This window comes from Neofelis nebulosa, chromosome 5 (genome assembly GCF_028018385.1).
Source record: "Neofelis nebulosa isolate mNeoNeb1 chromosome 5, mNeoNeb1.pri, whole genome shotgun sequence".
Classification (NCBI taxonomy): Eukaryota; Metazoa; Chordata; class Mammalia; order Carnivora; family Felidae; genus Neofelis; species Neofelis nebulosa.
The window spans coordinates 22,564,975-22,591,964 of record NC_080786.1 but is presented as its reverse complement, the minus strand read 5'-3'; the positions used below and the strand labels follow the sequence as shown (position 1 = coordinate 22,591,964).

Below are 26,990 nucleotides of genomic sequence, written 5' to 3'. Positions count from 1 at the left end.
AAATAATAAACTCCCGAATTAAAACATTTTTTAAATATGCCGAATAATTTTATAAATGGCAACCTACAGTCAAAATACTACATATTAACTCCTTATGACTCTAAGAATTACCTAGAGCTCAAGAAGTAGTTCATAGATCTCACCATAAGAATTCTGTTCTTAGGCTTCAAGAAGGGGAAGAATTATAATAAAAAATGCTTTGTGGTTTTATACAGACTGACAGGTATGAATAGAGACAGGTATTTATACAGACAGGTATGAATCCCCGCTCCCCCACTTTCTAGTTGGGTAACCACGGGCAAGTTAAATGCAGCTGATACCTGCTCAGTGGGTTACAACCCAGGAGATGGGACTCCAGATTCTCACTCTTAGCCACTCTGCTCGATAGCCTTTAGGAATACGTATCAGGATGGGCTGTGGTAACAAGTAACCTCAAAATCTCAGTGGGATATAACACAAGGTTTATGTCTCCCTCATGCTATGTGTCCATTGTGGGTCAGTCATGATCTTTGCCCCCTGTGGTTGCTCAGAAACCCAGGCTGACAGAGATCCTATCTTCCCTCATATTTCCATGATCATCAAAGCAGGGAAAAGAAAATGTGAGGAATTACACACTAGCTCTCAAAATTTTGCCCAAAAGTGTTTCAGGCTACTTCGGCTTATAATTACAGCCGAAGCAAATCACAGACACATACGGTCTCTTCAGGTGGTAGGGAAAGATAATCATACCAGGAGGTAGAAAACCAGAAATATTTGGTAAACAGCAGTGAAAACTACCATAAATAGTAAGTAAAGATATTATTTTCCTCAAATATAAAAATGATCATGAAAGTCCCAATTAAAATGTAAAATAATATGTAACTATAAAACCCTTATTTAATCTAACATTTTTCTCTCTAATGAGTATATATGTGCTGGGTTTCACTTTGGGGCAAACATTAATCATATCAACACATTTTGTATTTATCTCAAATTTCATCAATTCTAGGTTTTATTACTTAGGTAATCAATATTTATTTCATATGAAATTAATAGGCTCGAGTGTTTAAGGTTTCTTAAAATTTCACAACTGGGTATTTATAGATATGATAATCCTTCTAGTTTCTATTTTACTTTATTTAAAAAAAATTTTTTTAAACATTTATTCACTTTTTGAGAGACTGAGATGGAGTGCGAGCAGGGCAGGGGCAGAGAGAGAGGGAGACCCAGAATCCGAAGCAGGCTCCAGGTTCTGAGCTGTCAGCACAGAGCCCGACGCAGGCTTGAACTCACAAACCATGAGATCGTGACCTGAGCCTAAGTCAGATGCTTCACCGACTGAGCCACCCAGGCACCCCTCTACTGTACTTTAAATTTAGAAATTTTACCACCTGGCAACCATAACTAAGGACAGAATAAGTATGCCAAAAGGATTTCTACAATTAAGTGACATATGTGTGAGTCATGGTCTTTCAGTAGATTTATTTTTAATCATTAAATTATTTTTATTAAAAATGATCCAGTAAGTTCAAAGTTCAGTATCTAATTTAGAGTTACATAGCACTGAAACAGAGTGAGCCAAAATTGGTAGGCTTTACACATACCAGTTGTACATGTGAGGTGGAAGTCTTTTGAAGTGGTAAACTTTATACAATAAAATGAAAGCAATGGACAAAGCCAATATAATAAAATCATTAGTTTAGAGACAGTAAATGGTGGGTTTAATAGACACGTATTGGGAGTGTGTGCTGTCCTTTGCACCTGCCAGCATAGTCACAGATGGGGCTTACTTATGTACTGAAAGATGAAGGACAACAGGTTGTAAAAATGAGAGTCTGTGGCTCCCAGGCAAAGCCATGCTTCTTTTGCATGCCTTGTCCATCTTTACATGCCAAGGGCACAGCACAGGGCAGAGCACAACGGATCATCAATCGGGTTATTTTTTATAGTGCTTAAGGATGTTGCAAAGCTAAAAGGGACAGCCACGCTTTAGCTCTCTCTCTCTTCTACAAATGAACTTTTTTTTAATGTTTATTTTTGAGTGGGGGGGAGAGAGAGAGAGAGGGAGAACATGAATGAGTAAAGGAGGGGCAGAGAGAGAGGGAAACACAGAATGTGAAGCAGGCTCCAGGCTCTGAGCTGTCAGCACAGAGCCCGATGTTGCGGGGCTCGAACTCATGAGCTGTGGGATCATGACCTGAGCAGAAGTCGGATGCCTAACTGACCCAGCCAGCCAGGCACCCTTAGCCCTCTCAATAAAGAATAGGAGCAGTCATTCAGGAGCAGTCTGTGTGAAAAATGTGTGGAGATATGAGTTGACAATAGTTTACAACTAATAGTAATGTAAGTGTTTTTCAAAGATTTGCCAACAACTTACTAAGTCTGCATTACTAGAAATGGAACCAATTCTAAATGTGTTATCTGTAGCATTGTATTCCCACGCAATTGGCAAAAACTTTAAGGTCTAATAACATCAAGGGTTGGTAAGATAGTGGAGTAATGAGAATTCTGGAAACACTGGTGGCAGTAAACGTATTTCCCACTGTCCACCACAGCAGCCAGGCTACCATCTGGGGATGAACTTTTGTCCTTCCTGGTAGACAGGAGAGGAGCAACACCTTTGAGAAGCGACACCTTTATGCCCTGCTTTTAGGCAAATGGGGGGGGGGGGAGGGCAGGGAGCTTTTCTCTTTTGCTTCTCAATTGCCTTCAGCTCAAAATCATTCTTATGCCAAAGTGGCATATTTTGGTATATTCTTCTACCCTTTCAGTACCTTCCTTCCAAAAGGACAGTATTTAAATACTTGAATGGATTTCTTTAATTTTCTTTTCTGTGTTAAAGACTTGAAATTCCTTTTCAAAATAAAAATGGACATGTGTGCCTCATTACTTAAAAATGAATAAAAGCTCAGCTTGAAAAGAGGAAGGGAGGAAAGGAGAAAGCGAACGCCCAAATCCTGTCTTCCATGAGATTTTGTGGTGAAAATCACCAAGCTAGAGAAAAGCATCAGGACTGAGATCAGTGAGAGACCATTTAACAAAATGGAGATACTCAGCCTGGGCCACAGAGAGAACTTGATGACTGATGTCTAATATTTATAGAAAGGGGTTTTGGGTGGGAGAGAACAATGTATTCTCTGTTGCTACTAAGGACAAAACTAGAACCCAGGAAAGGGAGTAATAAGGAGAAAGGCAGCTATTCGAGGAAAGTGACTTTTAGGCCCCTTCCCTTCTCTGTGGGTCCAAGTGATGTTTATGTTGAGGGTCAAAACCACTATAGGGACCCACCATGATAATGCTGGCCACTGCAAAACAGAAGCTACAAAACAGAAGCTAATACCAGCATCAAACATCCCTTGATGTGCCTGCTTGCCGCCTTCTTCAGTCAGTTGCCCTTAAACGTTACTTCTCGCTGAGTCAGCTGCTTTTTCTTTTCCACAGATCTCTCATTTAAAGTAAGCAAGACTATCCCACAAAAGAGTGAAATCATATGATATTTGTCTTTCTCTGACCGACTTATTTTGCTTAGCATGATACACTCTAGTTCCATCCACGTTGTTGCAAATGGCAAGATTTCATTCTTTTTGATTGCTGAATAGTATTTCATTGTTTATGTATACCACATCTTCTTCATCCATTCATTAGTCAATGGACATTTGGGCTCTTTCTATAATTTGGCTATTGTTGATAGCACTTCTATAAACATTAAGGAAAAATAAGATAAAAACAGAGAGAGGCAAACCATAAGAGACTCTTAAATGCAGTAAACAAACTGAGGGTTGCTGGAGGGAGGTGGGTGGGAAGGATGGGCTGAATGAGTGATGGGCATTAATGACGGCACTTGTTGGGATGAGCACTGGGTGTTATATGTAAGTGATGAATCACTGGGTTCTACTCTGGAAACCAATACTACACGGTATGTTAACTAACTTGAAATTAAATAAATAAATTTTAAAAAATAAAGTAAGCAAGAGGAACAAATACTGACAAATGTGCAAGGCTCGAATGGTATGAAAATCTCCTCCGCTAACATGGGCAATCAATTACATTCTTAGGATTATTAGTCCCTCAAACTTCTTTATTAATTAGCTCTCATTTCATCTTCCCACACCTTCTAGCTCAGTTTGCTGTGACATCATACTGTGTTCAGAGTGCCTCACAAGCAATGAAAAAAGACAGGATTCCTTTAGAATATGAGTCGGCAGCTGGTTTAGTTAAATATCCTTCCACCCACGCTGTACTACATTGATTAATTTTTAAAGAAATGGCTAAATGAAGATATTAATTATTTGTATGTGGTAGTTAGGCTTGCATGCACACCATTATGTTTTAATTTACTTTTTAACAAGTAAGCCAATATGATTTTTAAATTATTTCCCATCTGGCATGTGTACTAGTAAAGAAAAGAAATCTAATTTGTGCCATATCAAGTTCATCTCCCCCTTTTTTTTACTTTCTAATTACACAGTTCTCGAAGAAATCCAACTGGAAAAAATGGATTCAAACTTCCTGCCTTTTTAGCCACATACATAGCCCTTTAGTGTAAAAGCTAAATGAAATACTTATTTTTGGAGACCTTAACAATATGAAAACAGAATATGTACACAGCCATCTCTCCATTATTTGTCTTTATTGTAATCATGCTATGTAGAACTGAAATACAACAAGGCAAATTGGTTATCCTGAAAGGAATTAAGTGCCATCTGAATCATCAGAGAATTCATTTATATTTTACCTCATTTCGGTGGTGTATATTATGGCCAATTTTGGGGAAATTCTATAAGCCACATACAATATGGATGATCATTCTCTATCGCCCTGCTTATTTACTCATTACACCTGATACTGGCACCATGTATTACAAGGCATTATTTATGGATGCACAAACTCATGAGACTTTAAGGTTTTGAGGTGGGAATTATGAATTAATTTGTTTTGGTTTTTAGAATACTTTTCCTGGTTCAAGCTGTGTATGTGTGTGTGTGTGTGTATTTATAGACAGTTGCACGTATTAATAATAAATGGAATTAATGAGAAAATTACATGTAAAAAATTGGATATTACTGAGTATGCTTTCATGTATTTTTCAACATAAAGTCAAAAACACATTACACTTATGTTTTCAAGATGTGTCAGAATAGAAAGTCTACTGTTGTCTTTCAGGTAGGTTGTGGATTGTCTGGAGGAGACCTCATTCTTACTGTAACATTTGAATGAGTCACTGATTTAATTGCCAAAGAGACAAAACCATTAAGGGAAGTGAGACAAGCTGCAGCCAGTGTTGGCCAACCTCCACTTTGCCTCCGTGACTCTCTAACGAGGGACACCAGATCTGGAAGGAGCGCTCTTGTCCTCCTCATCAGAATCGTATTCATTCTGTGCTTCCCTGACTCTTAGAGTACTGGTCTAGCCATCTCTACCCTTCCATTTAAGGGAATATTTACAAGCGTTGGATTCTCCTGGTCCTCGAACACCAATACCATATTCGTATCAGTAGAGAGAAAACAGTATTTTCCATTGTCCCTAGACAGATCAAGAGACAGCTAATTTCCTTATTTTCAATTCTGTGACTCTTATTTAACATTCTTTTACCTGGGTGGTGCTGATATGGAGTTTGATCTAAGGGCATTTCCACTGATCAGAAATGCATTTCTCTGGGGCTCCTGGGTGGCTCAGTCGGTTAAGCATCTGACTTCAGCTCAGGTCATGATCTCACAATTCATGAGTTCAAGCCCCACATTGGGCTCTTTGCTGACAGCTCAGAGCCTGGAGCCTGCTTCAGATTCTGTGTCTCCCTCTCTCTCTGAGCCTCCCCTGCTTGTACTTTTTCTCTCTCAAAAAATTAAAAATTTAAAAAAAGAAAAAAATCACTCCCCTGCACCAACCTATTGTTATTCCCTCCAAAATATATTTGGAAATGTGGTAAGTTTTTAAGATAATGGAAAGACAATGGAATCAACTGTCAATAGACGTCCCATTTCTCTGTTGCTTACTATCTTCATGGCTTTAAATAAGTTTCTTAAATCTCCTGAGTCTTTGGTAAAAATAGTACACCTGAAAGAGTTGGTTTTGTCACATGAACTAATGAATGCCTGGAAATATGTTGTAAATTATAATACACCAGAATTATGCCTATTTTTATGCATATGACAAAAGTAGGTTTCTTAGAAATCAACTATCCAAAAATAATACTGATCATTGAATAAACCTAGAGCCTTTGCACGATAGGACCATAGTCCTAGAAATCTTAGAATATAATATATATTTAGGTTTTTTTCTCTCTGAGAATAAACCTAAAGAATTCATGTATTTCAAAAATAGATTTGTAAAAAATAGATTCTAAAAAAATCCCTTTTATATTCTTTTACTATTATTAGTATTTAAATATAAAAGTCTTATAATTACTTCTTTTTAAAACCTAAAATTAGCATATCTTCTTTTCACCCAATTAACTCAAATGAGTAACAAATTATTTTTTTAAAAGCTTTTTTAAAAGCTAAACTGATATGCTGTAATGACTCATCCACAAAAATATCTTTTCTGTTCAGAAGTCTGCACCTCTTTTATTTTTGAGTCAAATACATAATTTACTACACAGTTTCAAAAATGTCTGCTGTGTCAACCAACCAAAGACCAATCATTTCATTCATTCAGCCATTCATGGAGTGCCCCAGGAATGTGGAGGGTGGCATCCTGGATGGTGGCAGTGAGTTTTCTGTGAAATTTGTGGTAGAACTGGTGATCAGTTGGTAAATATGCAAGGAATTTGTCCCTCCAGTCTTATAATGAACATGCAGACTTATCTCAGCCTGAGTTATGGAAACCACAGATCACTCAAGGGCTTGGTAAACAACTCTGGGTTTCTTACTCATGAGATGAAAACCCAAATGCCTAACCTGAGCTTTCTTTTAGAAACCATGAAGTTGAAATCTCTGCTTGATTTCAACAGCCGGTGGCCTGACCTGTTAAACTGATTTGCTAATAAAGAAATACATGAGCCCAGAAGGTTAAGAGAAAGAGTGAGAAGTTCACATGCTACCTTAACGGCCTGATGGTATTCCGCTGTGCTCCTGCTCCTGCTCCTTCTTGGTGGCCATGCTTCAATGATGCATTGATACTTTGCCATGGTAGCACTTTTACTCTGCAATAGAAATTACCTTGGCATTGTTTTCATCCTTTTTGAATGGTTTAGCCACTGCTCCTTACTTTCATATTCTCAGTATTAGCAATAAAAGTTTTTCAGTATTTTTATTTTTCGACAAACATATGACTTTTAATAATGCCATTTTAAAAAGTTAGATCATTCACAAAAGACTGGAAAAATTATTGTTTTCTTTTGAAGTCACCTAGAACTTGCTTCCAGACCTGAGATGTGACTGGCCTCTGTTAAGGGACCAAAAGCCAAAGCACTGAATTGGAAATTAGGAGACTTGGATTGGGGTCGTGTTCTTTCACTAACTAGCTAAAGAAGTTTAATCCTATGCTTCAGTTACACCATGTGTGTGACTCTGGACAAGTTGTTTGCTTTCCTTTGGCCTCAGTTTCCTCATCTGTAAAAAAGGATATTGAAGGGGCCTACCTCTTAGTATTGTTGTAAGGAGTCCATGAGATTATGATTTTAAAGGACCCCAAACAGTACTGGGTCCATACTAAGGTATTATCTATAAAAATGTAGTAGTAATCTGTCTTGTCGTAATTCCTATATTATCTCTCCTCGCAAGGCTATAATGAGAACCTAATGCAGAATAAATGTTGTATTTGTTTTTGTATTGCCTCACTTTAAATTACTACCAACTTGGCAGCTTGAAACAACAGCTATTGATTATCTCAGTTTCTTTAGGTGGGAAATCTAGGTCTGGCCTAGCTGAATTCTCTGCTCCACCTCACAAGACTGAACTCAAGATGTCAGCTAAACTGTGTTTCTTTCTGGAGCGTAGGTCCTCTTGCAAACTCATGTGGCTGTTGGAAGAATTTGCTTCCTTAGGGTTATAGGACACAAGTCCCCATTTGTTGCTAGATGTCAGCAAGGGGCCACTCTCAGCAGTTGGAGACTGGCCGCCATTCCCTGCCACATGGCCCTTCCACAATGTGGCGGTTGCTTTCTTCCAGTCCCTTACCACCAGCTGAAGAAAACTGGCTTGTGCAAAGCTTACCTGATCAGGTCAGGCCACTGAGGTTAATCTCCCTTTAGCCATATACTGCAACAGCATCATGGCATGATACCTGATCATGCTCACAGGTTCTACCCTCACTTAAGGGGAGGAGACCATATGAGAGCGAGGGTCATCTTTGAACTCTGCCTACCACAAATGTGAACATGAACTGAAAAGTAAAAATGACATACAAGGTGCGCATTATTGTATGTTTTATCGTTGTCATCATCATGATCATGATATCAAGTTTTTATCATCATATAACACTATTCTACTTATTTTCAAGGGTTTAAATTAGCTATAAAGAGTATTCCAATTCACCCAATAACCATGTAGCTCAGAGCTTTACATTTGCTTCATAACTCTCCCAATTCCTGTTCTCTTTGACCTGCACATTTACTTCCCACATTCCCTCCTTTAATCTTTGAGTCAGTGGCTCATGGCACCTCCCAAGAACAAAGTTTCACAGAGAGATATGTTTACTTTGGATTCACCAGTCCATAAAATTCTCAACCATTATCACCCTTACATGTATGCAGCAATCCTGAAATTCCCAATGGCCTGGCTGTAGTCAACTGAAAAACAAACAAAGGGAAAGGTAATGGTTTCCAGTGCTTTAATGATATGTAACCCAGAGACTAATACAACAGACACAGAGATGTTTAGTCATAGAAGCAGAAGTGAGCCTGAGACGATCCTTGTGGCTATGGCTGTCATTTGACCAGTGCCCTTGAGGGCCTCATGGATTGTAAAAAGTTCAATAAATAATAAAATATAATATAAATTTAAAGTAAATATAAATATTAAATAGAATGTAAAATAAAAACATAATAAAAGAATGATGTAGGGAAAAGTTGAAAATGATTACATCATCCATTAAAATGGAATGAGAAAATTTAACCTAGAAATCCAAACAAAGTAACTTCCAGTGTTTTGTTAATATAAGTGCCTTTAGGGCAGAGATGAATTCTGTGTCCACAGAGATTAGTTAAACTTTGTTCACAAAATAAAATAGAATTGTATTTTTTTTTTAATTTTTTTTTTAACGTTTATTTATCTTTGAGACAGAGAGAGGCAGAGCATGAACAGGGGAGGGTCAGAGAGAGGGAGACACAGAATATGAAGCAGGCTCCAGGCTCTGAGCTGTCAGCACAGAGCCCGACGCGGGGCTAGAACTCACAAACCGGGAGATCATGGCCTGAGCTGAAGTCGGCCGCCTAACCGACTGAGCCACCCAGGCGCCCCTGTATTTAAAAAAAGAACAGAAACTAAAACTTATCTGTGTGTAAAATCCTCTTTGACACCATTGACATTATGATCACGGATACGTTACTTTTCCTCATTGAGACTTGGTTTTTGCCTCTTTAGCATGGAGATAATATCATCTACTTAAGAACATGTTCTGAGGAGTCAGTGAAATAACCTCTGCTACGTTCTCAGAACAATGCCTGGTACTAGTGAGCATTTAGTAATGATGACTATTGTTGTTATTTTTATCCATATTACTTTTGGTACATGTGGTCCGATGTCTGGAGTGTATTCAGTGCTCAGAAAATATTATTTTCTTCACCCTTCAATACCTGTTTATTGAATTGAACTGGATTTGTCAAGAGGAGTATTTTAGATATTATCAGTCAGAAATACATTGAGAGGTTATCGTTTGTCTAATTTTATGTAATTTTATACAATTTTTTCCTCCCCCCCCCCTCCGCTGCATGCTTGTTTTTTTTCATCCTTCCTTCTTTCCTCGTCTTTCCTTCTTCTTCTCTCTGTTCCTTCCTTCTTTTTCTCTTATCTTTTTTTCTCAAGCAGATATTATTTTAAATTTCCGAACAACCTATGTCAGCAAGTCTGGCCAAGTTATCTTTGAAGCAAGATCAATTTGCATCCACTATGTCACAACCTGGTTCATCATTGACTTAATTGCTGCCCTGCCTTTTGATCTCCTGTATGCTTTCAACGTCACAGTGGTGAGTAAAGAGCTCCCTTCCACATGACTTTGAAGGTTATTTTTAATCCTGTGTTTATTTTCCACACGTTCAGGTTTTAAGTGTTTGTAGCAGTTTGTATGTCCAGGACTTTGTGGCCTCCACTTTGTGGACACCAAAGTGACCAATGGTACGCAGGCCAAATTCTCCACTTGAGGAAGTTACTTCCTTTTGGAATTTACATGACCTGTTTTAGTTATTTAAATATCTAGAACCAAGATATACCCAAAGCATTTATCATCAATACTCGCTCACAGAAGAAATCCTTTGGTAAGGAAACCAAAAGTAATGAGCATTACTTTGTATTACTTTGGCAGGTATTTTGCCTCAGAAGTTTAGTGGAGAGTTTGAGATTTCTTCTGGTTTTATGACCTTTACTCTCTACCTCTTGAGTTATTCATTAGCAAAACAAAAGACCAATCAAGATACTGAGTAGTACTGAAGTTAAAAGAATTCAACCACTTCAAGTCCTTGTAAAAATGTTGGATGGGGAAGAAATGACACAATGATACAATGGCCACTTGAACTTGAGATCTCTTTTGGATTTTTACTGACTTTGTAACATCTCTTTTCTTCCCTTTATCCTCCTGTCTCATCACAGGAAAGAAAGTGTGTCCATTCATTGTAGTAGCTATTTTTACTATTTAACGATTGATGTTCGTAAAAGCATTAAGTGCTCCCTTATAAATAGAGAGACTTTTAGGGAGGTATAATAGCATTTTGGGGCCAGTAATGCAATTTGCTGCTAGAGTAACCAATTTTAGCAGGCAAAAATTTACTAAACATTAGTTCAAATGAAGCCTATTTCTTACTCAGTTGACAAGACCTTGAGATTCTCTATCAGGAATTTAAAAGCTTAGTTTTCAGTATTAAAATGATCAGTGTTTCAAATACAGTCATTATTGACTTTGGGATGAAGACTGAACTGTAATCCTGACTATTTAGTACAAATTTGTGCATTTGGTAATTGTCTATACAATAGCATTTTTCTTTTCTTTTCCTTTCCATTTTTTTCTTAAGATGGAAAGTTGAGGGTATCAACATCTTTAAGAGGTTTATAAGTCAACTGAAAGGAAACCTCTGGGGAAAAATTTAGTATATAATATCAATCAGTGCTACAGAGAATTGTTATCCAGGCTTTTAAAAGTGCTTTTTAAAATTGAATTTGACTAGATAAGTGTACTATAATGAACATGTAATGACTTAAAACAAGGTATTTGCAAGACTGCAACCAAAAAAATTTCAAAAGAAGTATATAATTCACAAAATACTAAGAAAAATTTTCCACATTCTCCTGGAGAATTGTTAAATGAATAATGTTTGATAGACCCCTCTCTAAATTAACTTGCTGCTTTGTGACTAAATACTAATAATTTTTTTTATGTTCCATTTCTCTTTGGGCACTGAACAAATAGGATAATTTAAAATATATATTATATAATTGTATTGTAAAATATACAAAATGTTAAAATACATGTTTATCTGTCATTCACATGCTCATTGTCTAAAATTAACACAAAGGATTTTTTTTAAAGTCTAATTCTCATATTTTGATGAATTTTAAGTACTTGTACACTTTCACTACATTCCTGCTCCCTTTCTTCATTCTGTCTCATGAAACCTGGCATGAATACCTATTAATGCAAGTTATAGATAAACATCTATGTTAGAAAGAAAGACAAAAGAGGAAGAAAGAATGGAATCTGTCTCTTATCAATGATAATTTTTCTGTGTCTCACAGGAGTGAGCGTATGATCATTAACCAGTTGGCATATAAATTTGCTCTGCCCCAAATAAGTTAGTCAAGATGAAATATTCTATTTGTTCAAAGTATTATATTTACTTCCCAGGACAACATAAGTTATGAGGAAAAGTTTATAAGCTGTGCTATTGTTATACTGCACAAACTTGTAAAAAGAAAGGTAGAAATAAATAAGCAAACACAGATGTTGTTTTTCCAGATCTAAAATACATCCAGTTAGCACATCTCTGTAGATGGTATTCAAAAACTCATTACAACCATCAGAAAGGTATTGGATGCTTTAGTTTTGACTCTGCCCATAATTGCTGATGGTAAATGTTTTATATATACTTCACACATTTCTTTAATAAAATTTAGTGTGTGGCAAAGTAGAAATCCAGTCTTAATTTTTTTTTTTAACGTTTATTTATTTTTGAGACAGAGAGAGAGCATGAACAGGGGAGGGGCAGAGAGAGAGGGAGACACAGAATCTGAAGCAGGCTCCAGGCTCTGAGCTGTCAGCACAGAGCCCGACGCGGGGCTCGAACTCACGGACTGTGAGATCGTGACCTGAGCTGAAGTCGGACGCTTAACCGACTGAGCCACCCAGGCGCCCCAGAAACCCCAGTCTTAATCACTTACCGTCTGAGTGACTTCCTTGGGGGAAATTAACATCAAAATAGGCAAAATAAGCAAAATAAGCAAAATAAGCATAAAAACCCCTACAAGGTTCTCAGCAGCCTGAAAAGCATTTCTATACTATACCTTGCTAAGTGTCAAACACCCAGAAAGACCTCAATACATGTTAATCAACTTGTCTTCCTCCTTTTGGGACTTTTTGAGGTTTCATTTCAAGTACCAAATTGTCATGCATCTATCAAACTCTTCTCCTATAAAATAAACTCCACCCCCAGTAATTCTTCTAAGCCAGGAAGCAGATATTGCAAAGTCCTGGCAGGAAATCATCTGGTTTACAATCAGCTGGAGAAATGACAGATGAGGACTGGGCTGTGAAAGGGAAGAAGATAAGATTTGACACAGAAGAATGAGAAAAAGAAATCAAAGCACAGGTAGCTGGCAAGTTCCTCAGCTGACCTTATGATTTTATTATATTTCAGCATAGAATAATTCGTGAGATTACAATTGAAAAGGTTTTTATTGAATTTCTACTATATTGAGTTTAGAGTGTTTTCCATCTTAATTTATTAACCATCCTCTCATTTAACACGTATTTACGGAGCACTTACTATGTGTCAAGAACTGTTCGAGGTACAATTTTCTTCGACAGAAGGGGAGATAGATCATGGAGGAAGGAGCTAGATGTCCACTGACTCCAGATAATTATAAAGGCAAACTTCCAGAAGATGCCGACCGTGTTTATGATTGAGTCCTTAGAGCAAATACTGTTCTTAGGTATAGTCAGACAAACCACTTTCTTCCCTTGTATTTATAGTTCCTTCCTCCCGCCTCCAAATTAGAAAAGGTCAAGTACTTTGTTAAACTCTATTTACGGATGAGGTCATACTTTATTTGCCGTTTCTATTTTAGAATGCTCCTTGAGGCTATTCGAGGGTGTGAAAGAGTATGCATTAGGGCACCATGTCTGTTGTTAATAGTGACAATGACCACTCTTGTGGACACCAATGGTGCGCATGTTTCAGCTGGGCACTGAAGTCAGGAAAATAAGTCCTTGGCCACACGTGTATTGTTTTAATGTGTCCAAAGACAAGACCTAGGAGAGTTTTCAAAAATGGTGTTCCATTTGATTTTGGTTCTCTCAGCCTGTGTGTTTGACAGAGAGCTCAGAAAGTATATGCTTCAGGTGTGAGTTTTTTCTATCAGTCGATGATGTTACAAAGAAGAGAGTGCAGCACATGAGACAGGAGGTATTACTGGCATTTGTGAGTAAATCTTACTCAAGTTTGGTACATCGAATCACTATTGTTTTAAAGTTACCTTTATTACCACTTCACAGGGTTCGGTGTGTCTAAATTATTGTTATGATGTCACTCCTGCATGGAGGAAGGGACCTGGGACTGAAAGAAAATGTGTGTAAGAAGTGGAGACATCTTACGTTCAATCCTGAGACCGTAATGTGTTTCAGTTGTGTATCAGAATATACAAAATCATATTCAGTCAAATAGGTTGAGAAAAAAAGATAAACCTTAAGGAAAATAAGTACCAACTCAAAGAAAGTAAGCTGTCTCATCATCCTTTATCCTATCACCTCTTGATAGCATTGTGTCGAGAAACGACGTTGGCATGGTCATAAAAATGACCATCGCGTTGGAGTCATGATTATGCTTGGCTTCAAGAACTTTCCAGAATGGCTGTCAGTTAAAGCAACCGCTATGATGCGGAGTGAACCCATGAGCCACGCGGTGCCGCTCGGTCTCCTCCCACAGGTGTCTCTCGTGCATCTCCTGAAGACCGTCCGGCTGCTGCGTCTCTTGCGTCTCCTGCAGAAGTTGGACCGCTACTCCCAGCACAGCACAATCGTCCTGACTCTGCTCATGTCCATGTTTGCACTCCTTGCACACTGGATGGCGTGTATCTGGTATGTCATTGGAAAAATGGAGAGGGAAGACAACAGCCTTCTGAAGTGGGAAGTTGGTAAGGGCTTACGTTTGTCACATTTTCCATTTTTAAGTGAAAAGGAAGCTTGTCTGGAATTTGGCGGAAGTGAAAGATGATTCCATAATTATGTCCTCTGACTGTCGATTTGTCTAATATTTTTTAGGGACTGGGAGGGGAAGGGTGTAAGGGGACAGGGTCTATGATACAAGTGATTTCTTTTGAGAAAGTTTTCTGGAAAATCCATATATATGTATATGTGTGTGTGTGTGTGTGTGTGTGTGTGTGTGTGTGTATGCATATAGAGAGAGAGAGAGAGAGAGATAGACAGACAGACAGAGAAAGAGAGAGAGAGAGAGTAATGGGTTAAGCTTTCAAGGGGCTAAATGTTTAAAATGACCAGCAAGGCTATAGAAGTGTAGGTAAGTAATGTGTGATCTTATCTGACATATCCAATGCAGGGCTAATACCACTGAATCCCTGGGCAACTGGCCTATGGCCAATCATTGCAGTGAGAGAGAGAGTGAGTGCATTATAATAACACACTTTCCATATCTAGTATACTTTGAGAACGTGTAATGATAGAGGGGACTGGATGTTTACAAATATAATTTGTAGAATTTTGTGTCCCCATTATACGTGGGAATTTAAAGGAGACTTTTCCATGTGCTACATAATTCTGCATAAATGAATCTGAAATGTTCTGCACATGAACACATTTTTTAAATTTATGCTAACCACAAGAACTGTACAGAAAATGAAACTTCTGAGGGCTATAACCCTCTATCCAAAAATATCTGCATTATTCTCACAGTCATTGCCTTTAGAGAATTGTCATGGTACCCCATGTAGAACTCTTTTTTTTCTTATTCTGACATTTCGTCAAAAGAATCTGTTTCTTGGTTGGCTAGAAAATTCTTCACTTCTTTTCTCCAAAAAATCAATCTTGAACTTTTGGAAGCACAGACCTTTGCACAGGGATGAAGCCACAAGAGATTCCCGAGAGAGAAAAATGCTCTAACTTTTCACACCAGCACTTAATGGCAGGATGCATCTGGAACATCCCTGGGTTGGCTCTCATAATGCCGTCCTCTCGCTATATGGCAGTATACAAAGCCTTCAAAGTATATCTTTGGAGAACGAGTTGGAGACGCTAAGAAAACAGACTCTCCCTAAAATTTTCTAACAATGCTCCTACATACACGTCTCAATTTTGACCCTGAACTACACCAAAGCAAGGACTGTGTTCTGATAATGTTCATCTCAGACTGGTTTTATTCTCCTTATCAAAGTACTTCTTCTGTGCCTTGCTATGGATCTCAATTCTCAGAAATGAAGTAAAGGGAGAACTAGAACTGCAGAGTGACGGCAAGAATATCCTACATGAAGACAATATGAGATGAGATGAGAGAGAGAGGGAGAGAGGGAGAGGAGAAGACAGCATGGTGAGGAAAGAGAAGAGTTGATTAAAAGAAGAATCAAAGTCTGGATTGTACTTGGATTAAGACATTTTCTGTCCTTTAGTATTGTTTCCCTTTCTATTTTCTTGTCCTGAAGGCTCCCTCCATCACACGCTCTGATATAGTCCTAATGGTATTCAGTGAATTGCCGCATTAGATCTCTGCCCTTTGTTTTGAATCCATATTAAAATTCTTGCTTGTGGTCAGCCACCTGATTCCTTTCTGGGCCTGACCTAATTTCCTTCGGGCCCCAGACCTATACACTCATATTAATTTGTAAGGCTAGTCTAGTCTGAGAGGCTCCAGATGGGGAAATTCAGCTTATTCACGCTCTCAAATTTAGTTAGATGAGGAAAGCTTTTTTGTGTCCTTTCCAGCACACCAGTTCTGCTACAGAAGTACAAACTAGCTGTTGTTTTTCTCATCACAAACACACAGAAGTAATGATTTTTCAAGAAAAAGAAGCCAACCATCTGAACGACTTCAGTATTGCCCCCTACCACTTGTACTCTTAAACTTGGTGCTGTGGTTCAGTGTAATGAATGGGAGCTTGTGAGCTGGAAGTCAACCCACAAAGAGAGCATAATACGTGACACAGTGATGAGAAGAACGTTGGGCTGGGGCCACAGAACTCTCCTGTTATCATGGCTCTACCACTAACCAATTGCGAGATTTACAGTAATTTCATTCACCTCTGTGGGCCTCAGTTTCCTCACCTAGAGCATGAGAAACCACACCATATAACTCGAAAGTCTATTTCAGTTTCCATGTTTACGACTTTAATGGAAGAACAAACCCAGTATTGTGTGCTTATTTTTGTCATAATTCAGTGTCCACATAAACCATCAGCAGCAACCACCCAATGTCAAAGAGTTTGAAGAAAAAGGATGTGTCAGGAAGCACATCTTGTGATCACAGCCTGTCAAAGAATTGGTATGTTTTACTCAGTTATAGTAAGGATTACTGAATCTGTACCTTTAGAAAATTAGATTTCCTGTCCAAACACCTCTTGGAAGACAATCTGAAAGGGAGTATGCTAACTCTGCCTGTCCACATTGGGTTTCTAGGCTTGGCTACAAGGACTTTCCCTTCCCTTAAAATTACTTACCTCGTTGTTCATTCAAAACATTCTCCAGCTGAGATTTGGACACAAATTAAATAATTATGACCTTCGCTACCTAATCTTTTAATGAAGCATCTGAGAGTCTAGGCTCATTTAGTTTTTACTATGTAATTTGTACACTAATATTATGTTTTACCTTTTTTGGTCCAATTACCGTGAATCAAGAATTCTTCACACAAATAAAGTTTGATTAGAGACACGTTCTTTATGTTGTGACTAGCATTAGATGTATAGAACAGATTCGTCTTCCCAAGGGATAAAATAGAACTTCCTTTCTAGTCACTGTTAATTGCCTTGAAATGATTTTTTCCACTTTTTGTCCTTGGCAGGTCTACTACTTAGAGTTAGAGAGAGTTTCGGCATTTTGTATCAGATCAAAGCAAAGTTAATATTTTTAAAAGATTGTAATATCACTTATCTATGTCTATTTTTAGAAGGTGGAATTAATACTCATGGACTAATTATACCAGAGGCTGATTTTGAACTGATTTGCCTGCTGTTGTTTTTACTTTTATGTGCTTCTTTACTGTATTTTAAGGGATTTGAGGTTTGGCTTATTGGTTCATGGCATTTTAGACTTCGTGAGAAATCCCACTCTAGGCTATGCAGGCTCCGTGCTGGAAGGGTATGGTCTGTTGTGTTCACTGTGGTGTCCCTGTGGTATATAGTTCCTGGAACATGGCAAATGTCGCGGGGAAAAATGTGGAATGAATCAACCTTCAAGGTCAGTCATTTACTAAATGACAGTCATGGGACAAGAACCTAGATACCCTAACTCCTTATGTAGAACTCCTTCTAATACTTTTGAATATTATGAAATTCTAGGAAATGGCTGTGTAGCAAATATTTTCGGGCAGTGAGATAGAAGAATGAATAGGGTGATCACTTAAAATTTGGTTGTGCATTCAAAAAATATTTTTTGAGTGCCCACTGCATGCTTGCTTGGTCCCGGGTAAGGCACTGGAGAAAACCAAAACAAATATTATACTTAATGTCATGGAACTTAAAGTCCAGTAGGAAAAAGAGACAAATAGTTCAACAGATATATGACAGTGTGATAGTTCTGTAACTGGAACATGCACAGAGGAGAGGCAGCTAGATCTAGCTAGAATATCAGCAAAGGCTTTTCCAAGATGAACTAGTTTGAAGGGATGAGTAGGTCTTGTCTCTGTAGATGCTGAGGTACAGGCATGGGTGGGAGCAGGAACGTGGTTATATGAAACAGTTCACTAAAAAGCAGCATAAAAGATGAATGGTGTAGTAAAATGATGAGGCTAAAGAGGCAGGTAGTCGGGGACCAGATCTTTAAAGACCATTCGTGCTAAGCTTTAGAGTTGGGACTTCATCCTAAGGCTACAGAGAAGCATAAAATTCTCTGAAGCAGTGATCCAGAGAATAGGGGGAGATGTTTTGCTCTGCTGGCTTCATTTTCGATACCTATAAAAGGGCAATAATAGTAGTGCCTCCCTCATTAAGATTGCCAGTATTAAATTAGGAAATCTATGTGAAGCATTTTATACTGTGCCTGGCACCTAATAAATTCTCAATAAATAGTAGCTATTAGAGCCATCATTCTCATTTTATTATGACAGTTCCTTCTAATAAAGAAAGTACCATGAGCTGTGACTAGTGATACTTACGATTTTATATGGGGAGGGTATTAAGAAATGGCTTAAAAAGTATTGCCCTGGGGCGCCTGGGTGGCTCAGTCAGTTAAGCGTCCGACTTCGGCTCAGGTCATGATCTCACGGTCCGTGGGTTCGAGCCCCGCGTCGGGCTCTGTGCTGACAGCTCAGAGCCTGGAGCCTGTTTCAGATTCTGTGTCTCCTTCTCTCTGTGACCCTCCCCCGTTCATGCTCTGTCTCTCTCTGTCTCAAAAATAAATAAACGTTAAAAAAAAAAAAAAAGTATTGCCCTTAAAGTTTAGCTGTAGTTTTGTAGTGCCGAACAACAAATTGTGTGCTTTTGCCTATCTTCAAAATAAAAAAGCCCACACCTTATATTTGAGTCAGTCTCAGAAAAATTAGTAATTTTCACATAGCCTCATAATTGCACACATACAGATTTCCCCCTCAAGGCTAATACAGGTGACAAGTTTAACATCTACCCTATAAGCTTGTTGGGGTAAGGAACACTTTTATGGAACTTAGTCACGGTGCTTCAAGGACAAGATTCAACAATACATTAAAGAGACCTATCACAACTGAGTCTAAGTTGCTTTTTAAATTAAAATTTTTGTTTTGGCTGCCAAGAAATATTTCAGAATGATCTCTTTGGTGGTAGTGGGGGAGGGGGGGCGGTCTTTACTTATTTACCATAAGAAGACTTAAATAAATACCCAGCCAAAAATGTGTGAGAAGACCTGAGTATTTATGTACATCCCAATTAAGGTAGGGATATATGATTTTAAGTATCAGTTGTAAAGTTCAATTAATGACATTGAATTAGTCCTTAAAGAGCTCCATTAAGGATACGGAATAGAATATAATCAGTCTGATTTAAGTTAGAAGGATTTGGATTTGAATCTTGCTTCAGGGATACACTAGGCATGTGATTTTGGCCAAGATGACTTCAGTGACTTTTTATACAAGAAACTTTAGCGTCCTCATCTGTAAAATGGGTGTGGTAGTACTGGCCCTCAGTGGTTTTAAGTTCTAGAGTTACTGAAGTTGACATACGTAACATAGTCTGGTTCTTAGTAGGTTCTTGCAGCTGATAACTACCACCATTTTTAAGCACCTCCTCCACTCTTACTGCTTACTTGGGGCTGTTCTCAGACTGCAGCCATTGCTCAAACTTACATCGACGAGCTATGCAGAGTTGATAGCAATACGATTCAAGTCTAACAAAGAGGCGATATTTCTGTCACAGTCGCGATTCTTAGCGGCAAGCAAAATCAGAAAAGGAATTCATTAGCAGGACATGCAGACTTAGAGTTAGAGAGAGAACAAGACTTGGAAAGAACATGATCCAAGGCAGCTTCACGTATCCCAGTGCAGGAAGCACAGCTGCTGCTGACATTTTGCAAAGATGGCCTAGACATGCTTCTGTCTTTGTAGATGCTATGAGAGAGCCCTAACCTTCTGTTTGCTTCTGATCCACGGTCCCTGAAGGGAGAATCCAATCCACAAGGTTAGGTCACATGCTCAAATGCTGAGTGCTGGGGGTAAGGAGGACCTCCCCACCTTACCCTGGTGTATCTCTGTATCTCTCCATTACTATACACGATGGAGTATACCCCCTCACAGAAGATTTTAGACCACCAAAAAAAAAAGAGAGAGAAAAAAAATGTCTTGTACAATAACATCTGTACCCTTACATCTAAAACCAAACAGTGCAATTTACAAAAACATTTATTAAAATACTTCAATGGGGGCACCTGGGTGGTTCAGTTGGTTAAGCGACCAACTTCAGCTCAGGTCATGATCTCGCAGTTCCTGTGTTCGAGCCCCGCGACGGGCTCTGTGCTGACAGCTCGGAGCCTGGAGCCTGCTTCGGATTCTGGGTCTCCCCCTCTCTCTGCCCCTCCCTCGGCTCACACTCTCTCTCTCTCTCCCTCAAAAATAAATAAACGTTAAAAAAAATTTTTTTTAATTAGAATAAAACGCTTCAATGAATCATCATACCCTTCTCAGACATGGTCATGTCAAATGGAATTAGCTGAAAAATGGAGATGTGGTAATTATCAATGCTTCTTTCTTACTACAGTACAGTCTGTGATGCTCACGTAAACATCACAGTGGCAGCCTGCTTCCCGATCTCTGCCTCCTCGGCTAGACTGCTTCTTGGTCAGTAGCTCCCATTTGTAGCTGAAATGCATCCTCATATTCTTTCTCAAAGCTATCTCTATTTCTAAAGCTACAACATGCTGAACTTGAAAATAGATGGTCTGCTACAAAGGTTAGAGATGAGAGTATACTGTAATAGAGAGAAGCTTTTTTATCTTTTAATCCTTTGGCTGGAGTACGTTTATCCATTGTGGATGCCTAAAAGTGTATCTGTACCAGAGACCAAAAAAAAAAAAAAAGGAAAAAAATAAAAACCCCGAAATCTAGAATGGGAAGAAAAGGATTAAGTGAGATAAGTGAGATATCATTTTCAAATTTTCATTGACAATTTTAATCCTAAATCTCCTGATCCTTGTTGGATAAAACATCATAAAAGCTGATTCATTTGAAAGGCTCTCTGGTTATTAACTGCTTAAAATTTACAAGCCAAGCCTCATGCAGTTGGAAAAAAAAAATGGTCTTATGATATCGGGAGCTGGTTATTTCAATAACTATACCAATTTTTCCTCAAGGACGTAGAATTGACAAACTCTACATTTTCAGGTTTTGTATAAAGGATTATAAAAACTTTTTTAGATAACCCTTATCTGTAGATTCTTGTTCTTGGGAATACATGAAATAGAGAAAGGGGAGAAAAAGCTTTACTAAAATGAATGTTTCCAGACATTAAAATGGACCCTGGTGAGGGAAACCCGAGCTGCTTGTTGTTGTTGTTGTTGTTGTTGTTTTTAAACACAGGATCTTTTTTTTTTTTAACGTTTATTTATTTTTGAGACAGTGAGAGACAGAGCATGAATGGGGAAGGGTCAGAGAGAGGGAGACACAGAATCTGAAGAAGGCTCCAGGCTCTGAGCTGTCAGCACAGAGCCTGACGCGGGGCTCGACCTCATGGACCGCGAGATCGTGACCTGAGCCAAAGTCTGCTGCTTAACCGACTGAGCCACCATCCAGGTGCCCCTAAACACAAGATCTTAAACTTTAATGCACACTTAAATCATCTGAGGATTGTATTAAACTACAGATTCTAGGGCTGCCTGGGTGGCTCAGTCTGTTAAGTGTCCAACTTTGGCTCAGGTCATGATCTCATAGTTCGTGAACCTGCATCGGGCTGTCTGCTGTCAGCACAGAGCCTGCTTCAGATCCTCTGTCCCCCCTCTCTCTAGGATCCTCTCCTACTCACGCTGTCTCTCAAAAATAAATAAACATTTTTAAAAAAGAAATAAAATACAAATTCTAATTCAGTAAGTCTAAGGCAGAGCCTGAGACCTAGCGTGTTTCACAAGTTACCAGGTGTGAAGTCCGGGCTGCTGGTCTCCCCACCACACATCGAGTAGCAAGGTTTTAAAGTCTCAGGAATTTCTGTGACTTTAATACCCCTGGTTTATAAACAGTCCTAAACCAGTAACAACTCAGTCCTTTCTATCCTTTTCCACATTCCTATCCTTTTTCAATCCTCATCACATCTGTGAATTTATTTAGACCTAGTTCATTCCTAATGGACCAGGGAGGTCCATTGAGAAGGAATTAACCTCAATGCTGAAGCAATACAACACAGTGCTTTAAATATCATTAGAAACAATTTATATTACTAGTAGTTATGAGAAACTAAAATTGAATGCCATCAGTTTTTAAAACGTTGCCAAAAAAAATAAATTAAAAAAATAAATAAATAAATAAATAAAACGTTGCCAATGCTCTATTCTATTTTGATAAAGGTTTCTAGAAGACAGAAATGCTTTCATGTTTTCAGAGCAAGATTTCACTCTTCTGAAAAAAAAAATTAATTTACTTTCTTGCTGTAAAGAGGAAAAGGTTTATTCTTTTTTTTTTTTTTTGAGTATAGTTGACACACAATGTTACAGTAGTTTATTCCTAAAATTCAGAATTCCCTCGTATTTTCTAAGTCTAATGGTAAATCATGCTTATGAAAATTGAGGAAATAAAGAATGTCCAATTCTGAAGTCAAATGATCTCTGCAGTCTGACCTTGTGTGTTTAAAAATATTTGGGTATAGGGGCGCCTGGGTGGCTCAGTCGGTTAAGCGTCCGACTTCGGCTCAGGTCATGATCTCGCAGTCCGTGAGTTCGAGCCCCGCGTCAGGCTCTGTGCCGACAGCTCAGAGCCTGGACCCCGTTTCAGATTCTGTGTCTCTCTCTCTCTCTGCCCCTCCCCCGTTCATGCTCTGTCTCTCTCTGTCTCAAAAATAAATAAACGTTAAAAAAAATAAATAAATAAAAATAAAAATATTTGGGTATTTAGAGAGCAAGCGGCACAAAATTAGATTTTAATTGCATAGTGTTCTCAATCCTTTGATAGGGAACCTCTGGGTTTCAGGTAACTGACTGGGGGTTAATATGACTTCAGGTTGCCAGGGTTTCTCAGTAAGAGGACACACTTTACAGTTAGAAAATGCTGAAGCTGAAATATACTCAGAATATGCTCGTACCAGAGTTTCCAAATACGTTCACAGGTCAGACCGTATACTCCGAGCAATGAATGGTTCTATTGTCATAAAGTTTGAGACATGAAGCCACTCCATCCCATTCTGAAGGACTGACAAGGTCAATTAGCACAGAGTGAACTCAGAGAAATCCCAAAGAAACCGATTAAACTTTATTTAACCCAAATATTGCATAAATTTATTTTACCTCATAACCCTTCCTTTTTGTACTATGCATTATTAGTATTCTGTTAACATTCTATGAATTCAGAGCTTAAAAAAAATACACCTTAGTCAAAGTTACTAAACTCTGTCATAGGAGGAGGAATAATAATGATTTTCATCTTTTTAAAAATATGGGATACCTCATGTGCCATTTCACAGTAAATCTACAAGAATGAGAAATTCTCCTCATGTATAAAATGGAAATAATACAAAATACCTACTTCAGAGAGTTAGTTGTGTGTGGGATCGTTGAGCACAATGGTCAACAATGAGACATTTTCCAGTGCAAGTTAGTTTATTTAAGTAGCCCAGGAACAGGACCCGTAGACAGAAGGAGCTGCACTTCTGCTGTATGAGGCTGGTGATTATACACTTAGTGCTCAAAGGGGAGGGGAAATTCAGGGAGTATTAGATCATAAATGTTTCTTTGAATTTCTTCTTGTAAAACTACTTTCTTCAGAGCAGTTTGGTGCTTATCGTTCAGCTCAGTATTAACTATACGTGAGATGTACAAGCAGTCAAGGGACCTTTAAGAAGGTAGCACCCACAGGCACCTGGGTGGCTCAGTCAGTTAAGCTTCCAACTTCGGCTCAGGTCATGATCTCACAGTTCGTCCTGAGTTTGAGGCCCACGTCCATGTCGGGGCTCTGCGCCACAGCGCGAAGCCTGCTTTGGGTTCTCTGTTTCCCTCTCTGTGCTCCTTTCCCACTCATGCTCGCTCGCTCTCAAAAATAAATAAATAAACTAAAAAAAAAAAAACAAATGTAGCAACCAGCACTGATCCTTATCAAAAGTATGCAGGCTATAGATCAGCTTTCTGGGCTAAAGCTGAACATTTTTCTGCTTCTATCCCTCATCAGGTGGGTGAGCTCAAGAAAGCTAACGTACATAAAAACAGTTTGCAAACTGAAAAGTGCGGTAGAATTATGACAGGTCATTGTATTAGTAACATACACACAAACACACATACATGCATATATGCATATGTATATATGTATAAATGTATGTCTCCCTCTTTCCAGAGAGACATTATGCACATAGTCTATGTCACAAACTCTTGTCTTTGTGTTCTTCCCACGATACAGGTCTTGGTGTGGGTATCTAGAGAACCCATGCGTAGTACATATATTTGGGTAAATGCAGGAATAAATGAGCGGACCACAAACAAGGGCTTCTGTCTCATATCAGTAGATCATCCTACTCAGATTGAAAGAGGAAGAAGTTCTGAAGTCAGTCTTTATTCAGTGTTTGGAAATAAGGTACACCAGGTCTGTCTTTCCTTATAGCATCTCACCAGTTATACAATTAAAGAACAAAATTCTCCAAATACATATTTGTTATTATAAATCACAATATTACATATCTGTTCAAATATGTAGCTATTAGAGGCCATATTCCTCATTTAGGGTCTTGAAATTCGTGTGCTGTAGCAGTGAATAAGTCAGTTCTTAATACATTTTCGAGTTCTTGCAATAAGACTGTGATAAGCAATGGTTTCACTCTTACAGGAATACCAGAGACGGCTAATCATTTCAACTCTTTTTCTTTCCCTATCCTGATTCTTTTTCTGGGTTTCCTGAATTAGTAAATGGTTCAAACATGCTTCTATTTTCTAGCTGGAGATAAATTTGGGTTGGTACTGCTTATAGCTCTCATTGGATCTGAAACCCTCCAATGAGCTGCTTCCTAGTCCCATTTTGGCCTCTCAGCCCTGGAGGAATATGCTTGGTTCTCGACTAGCTTGAGCCCTACCCTGGACCTAGACTTTGGAAGAGGGAATCTCCTTTGAGTATTTTCTCAAAGGAGCCTTTGTTTTGACATGATGCTTTGCTGACCCCTCATTGACTTTCTAAGCTCCTACCAAAGGATCCTATAACTTAATCACTGGAAATATCCCTACCTCTGACTTCTTCCTTTCTAGCCTATAGCACTTTTCTGAGTTGTGTGGTTGTTAAGATTAGGGACAGTAATGTGTTTCTGGCTCCCCCAGTCCCAGATGTTTCTGTTCTTAAATTAGTTCAAAGTTGGAGCCATGAATTTTAGGGTAGCCCAAAAGGTAGTGTGAGCATCTAAAGAAAAGAAAGGTGATCAGGGGGAGTTTAATATAGCCGATTGAGGCTTGGATCTGATCTTTCCTTTTCTTTTCTTTTTTCTTTTCCTTTTTCTTTTGTATGTATGTATATTCTAAGTGTCCAAATAGTTTCTCAGTATTATTTATTGAATAATCCATTTATTCACACTAATTAAATTTGGCATTTAATCATACTCAATTATTATGCATACTTATGGCTGTTACTAGGTTTCATTTTTCTTTCATTGACAGTCTAATTTTATACCAGTATTGTAGAATTGAATTATTGTGCTGTTTAAAATTTGGTACTGCAAGTAGAATGAGGCCACTTTGGCTCATTTACTCATTTAGATCAATATTAGAAAAACTCCCCCTTCCAAAAATCCAAATGGCATTTTAATTGGAGTTAATTTCACAAATTAATTTGGGGAAAGTAATGCTTTTAGAGATATTTTTGTCACCCAAGGTAGGGTACTCAATCTCCATTTACTTAAAAAATTTTTCTTACATAACTAAGAAATTCTGTAGTTTCCTTCATAGGAGTTGCACATATTTCTTACTAAGTTTATTTCTAACTATTTTACATTTTTGCGCTTATGTGGGTGGGTTCCATTTTCAATTAAGTTTGTTCCAGTTATTATTGGTATAATAAAATCTAGTGACTTGGAAATAATATTGTATAGATATGTCAATATGTATCTAAGTTTTAATTAATTTGAGTTTTTAGGAAGATAATCATATTATCTAAAGAGCTAATAAATTTCTCCCCAACTTACCTAATGCCTATACTCTTTTTGGCCACTTGATTTGAGAAAAATTATCTATTTTATTAAATACTCTCACTTCACTAGATGTCACACAAAAGATATATTTTATAGATTACTAATATATGTTATTATTGATATGTGACAGTCTACAAAGTCACACCAAACTTTAAATTATGGCCCTCAGAAATATATTTCGCAAAAGAATGTGGTATAATGGAACAATTTTTAACTTGAAAGTTGGGATCTTCTGTTCTAACCACAGCCCTGCTGCTAATTAACTGTATGACCTGTGAATTTTATCAAACCATATCTGTCCCAATTACCTCTGTGGAAATGAAATACAAAACTGCTTCTTAGCAAGTCTCAGTTCTTTTGAGTCATAAACCCTTTTGGAAAGTGAATGGAAGCTATAGTTCTCTGATCATAAATTCATACCTGCATATAAATAGATTGCATAAAGTTATAGTCTGTATATTCCATGATGCTTTCCCATGGGTAGCTGATAAACAAAACAAACGAAAATGCCCCAGTGCTAGATAATCTCTAAGATTGTTTTCAACCTGGAGAAGATTTAGTTACAATTCCTTTAAGAAAACTGCTTTGCACCTGCAACTTGGGTGTGTTGAAGAAATAATACCTTAGTCTGTTGACCTATCTTTCACCATTCATGAGACTCAGTCA

The 26,990-nt window shown here is 38.1% G+C and overlaps 1 protein-coding gene across 1 annotated transcript in view; it reads left to right on the top strand.

The window, feature by feature from the left end:
• Positions 1-26,990, top strand: part of KCNH8 (potassium voltage-gated channel subfamily H member 8) — a 355,709-nt gene that overhangs the window by 230,043 nt on the left and 98,676 nt on the right. The window contains exons 6-7 of the mRNA XM_058729774.1: positions 9,945-10,102; positions 14,267-14,474. Coding sequence (XP_058585757.1) covers positions 9,945-10,102; positions 14,267-14,474 — 366 coding nt within the window. The remainder of the gene's footprint in view (positions 1-9,944; positions 10,103-14,266; positions 14,475-26,990) is intronic.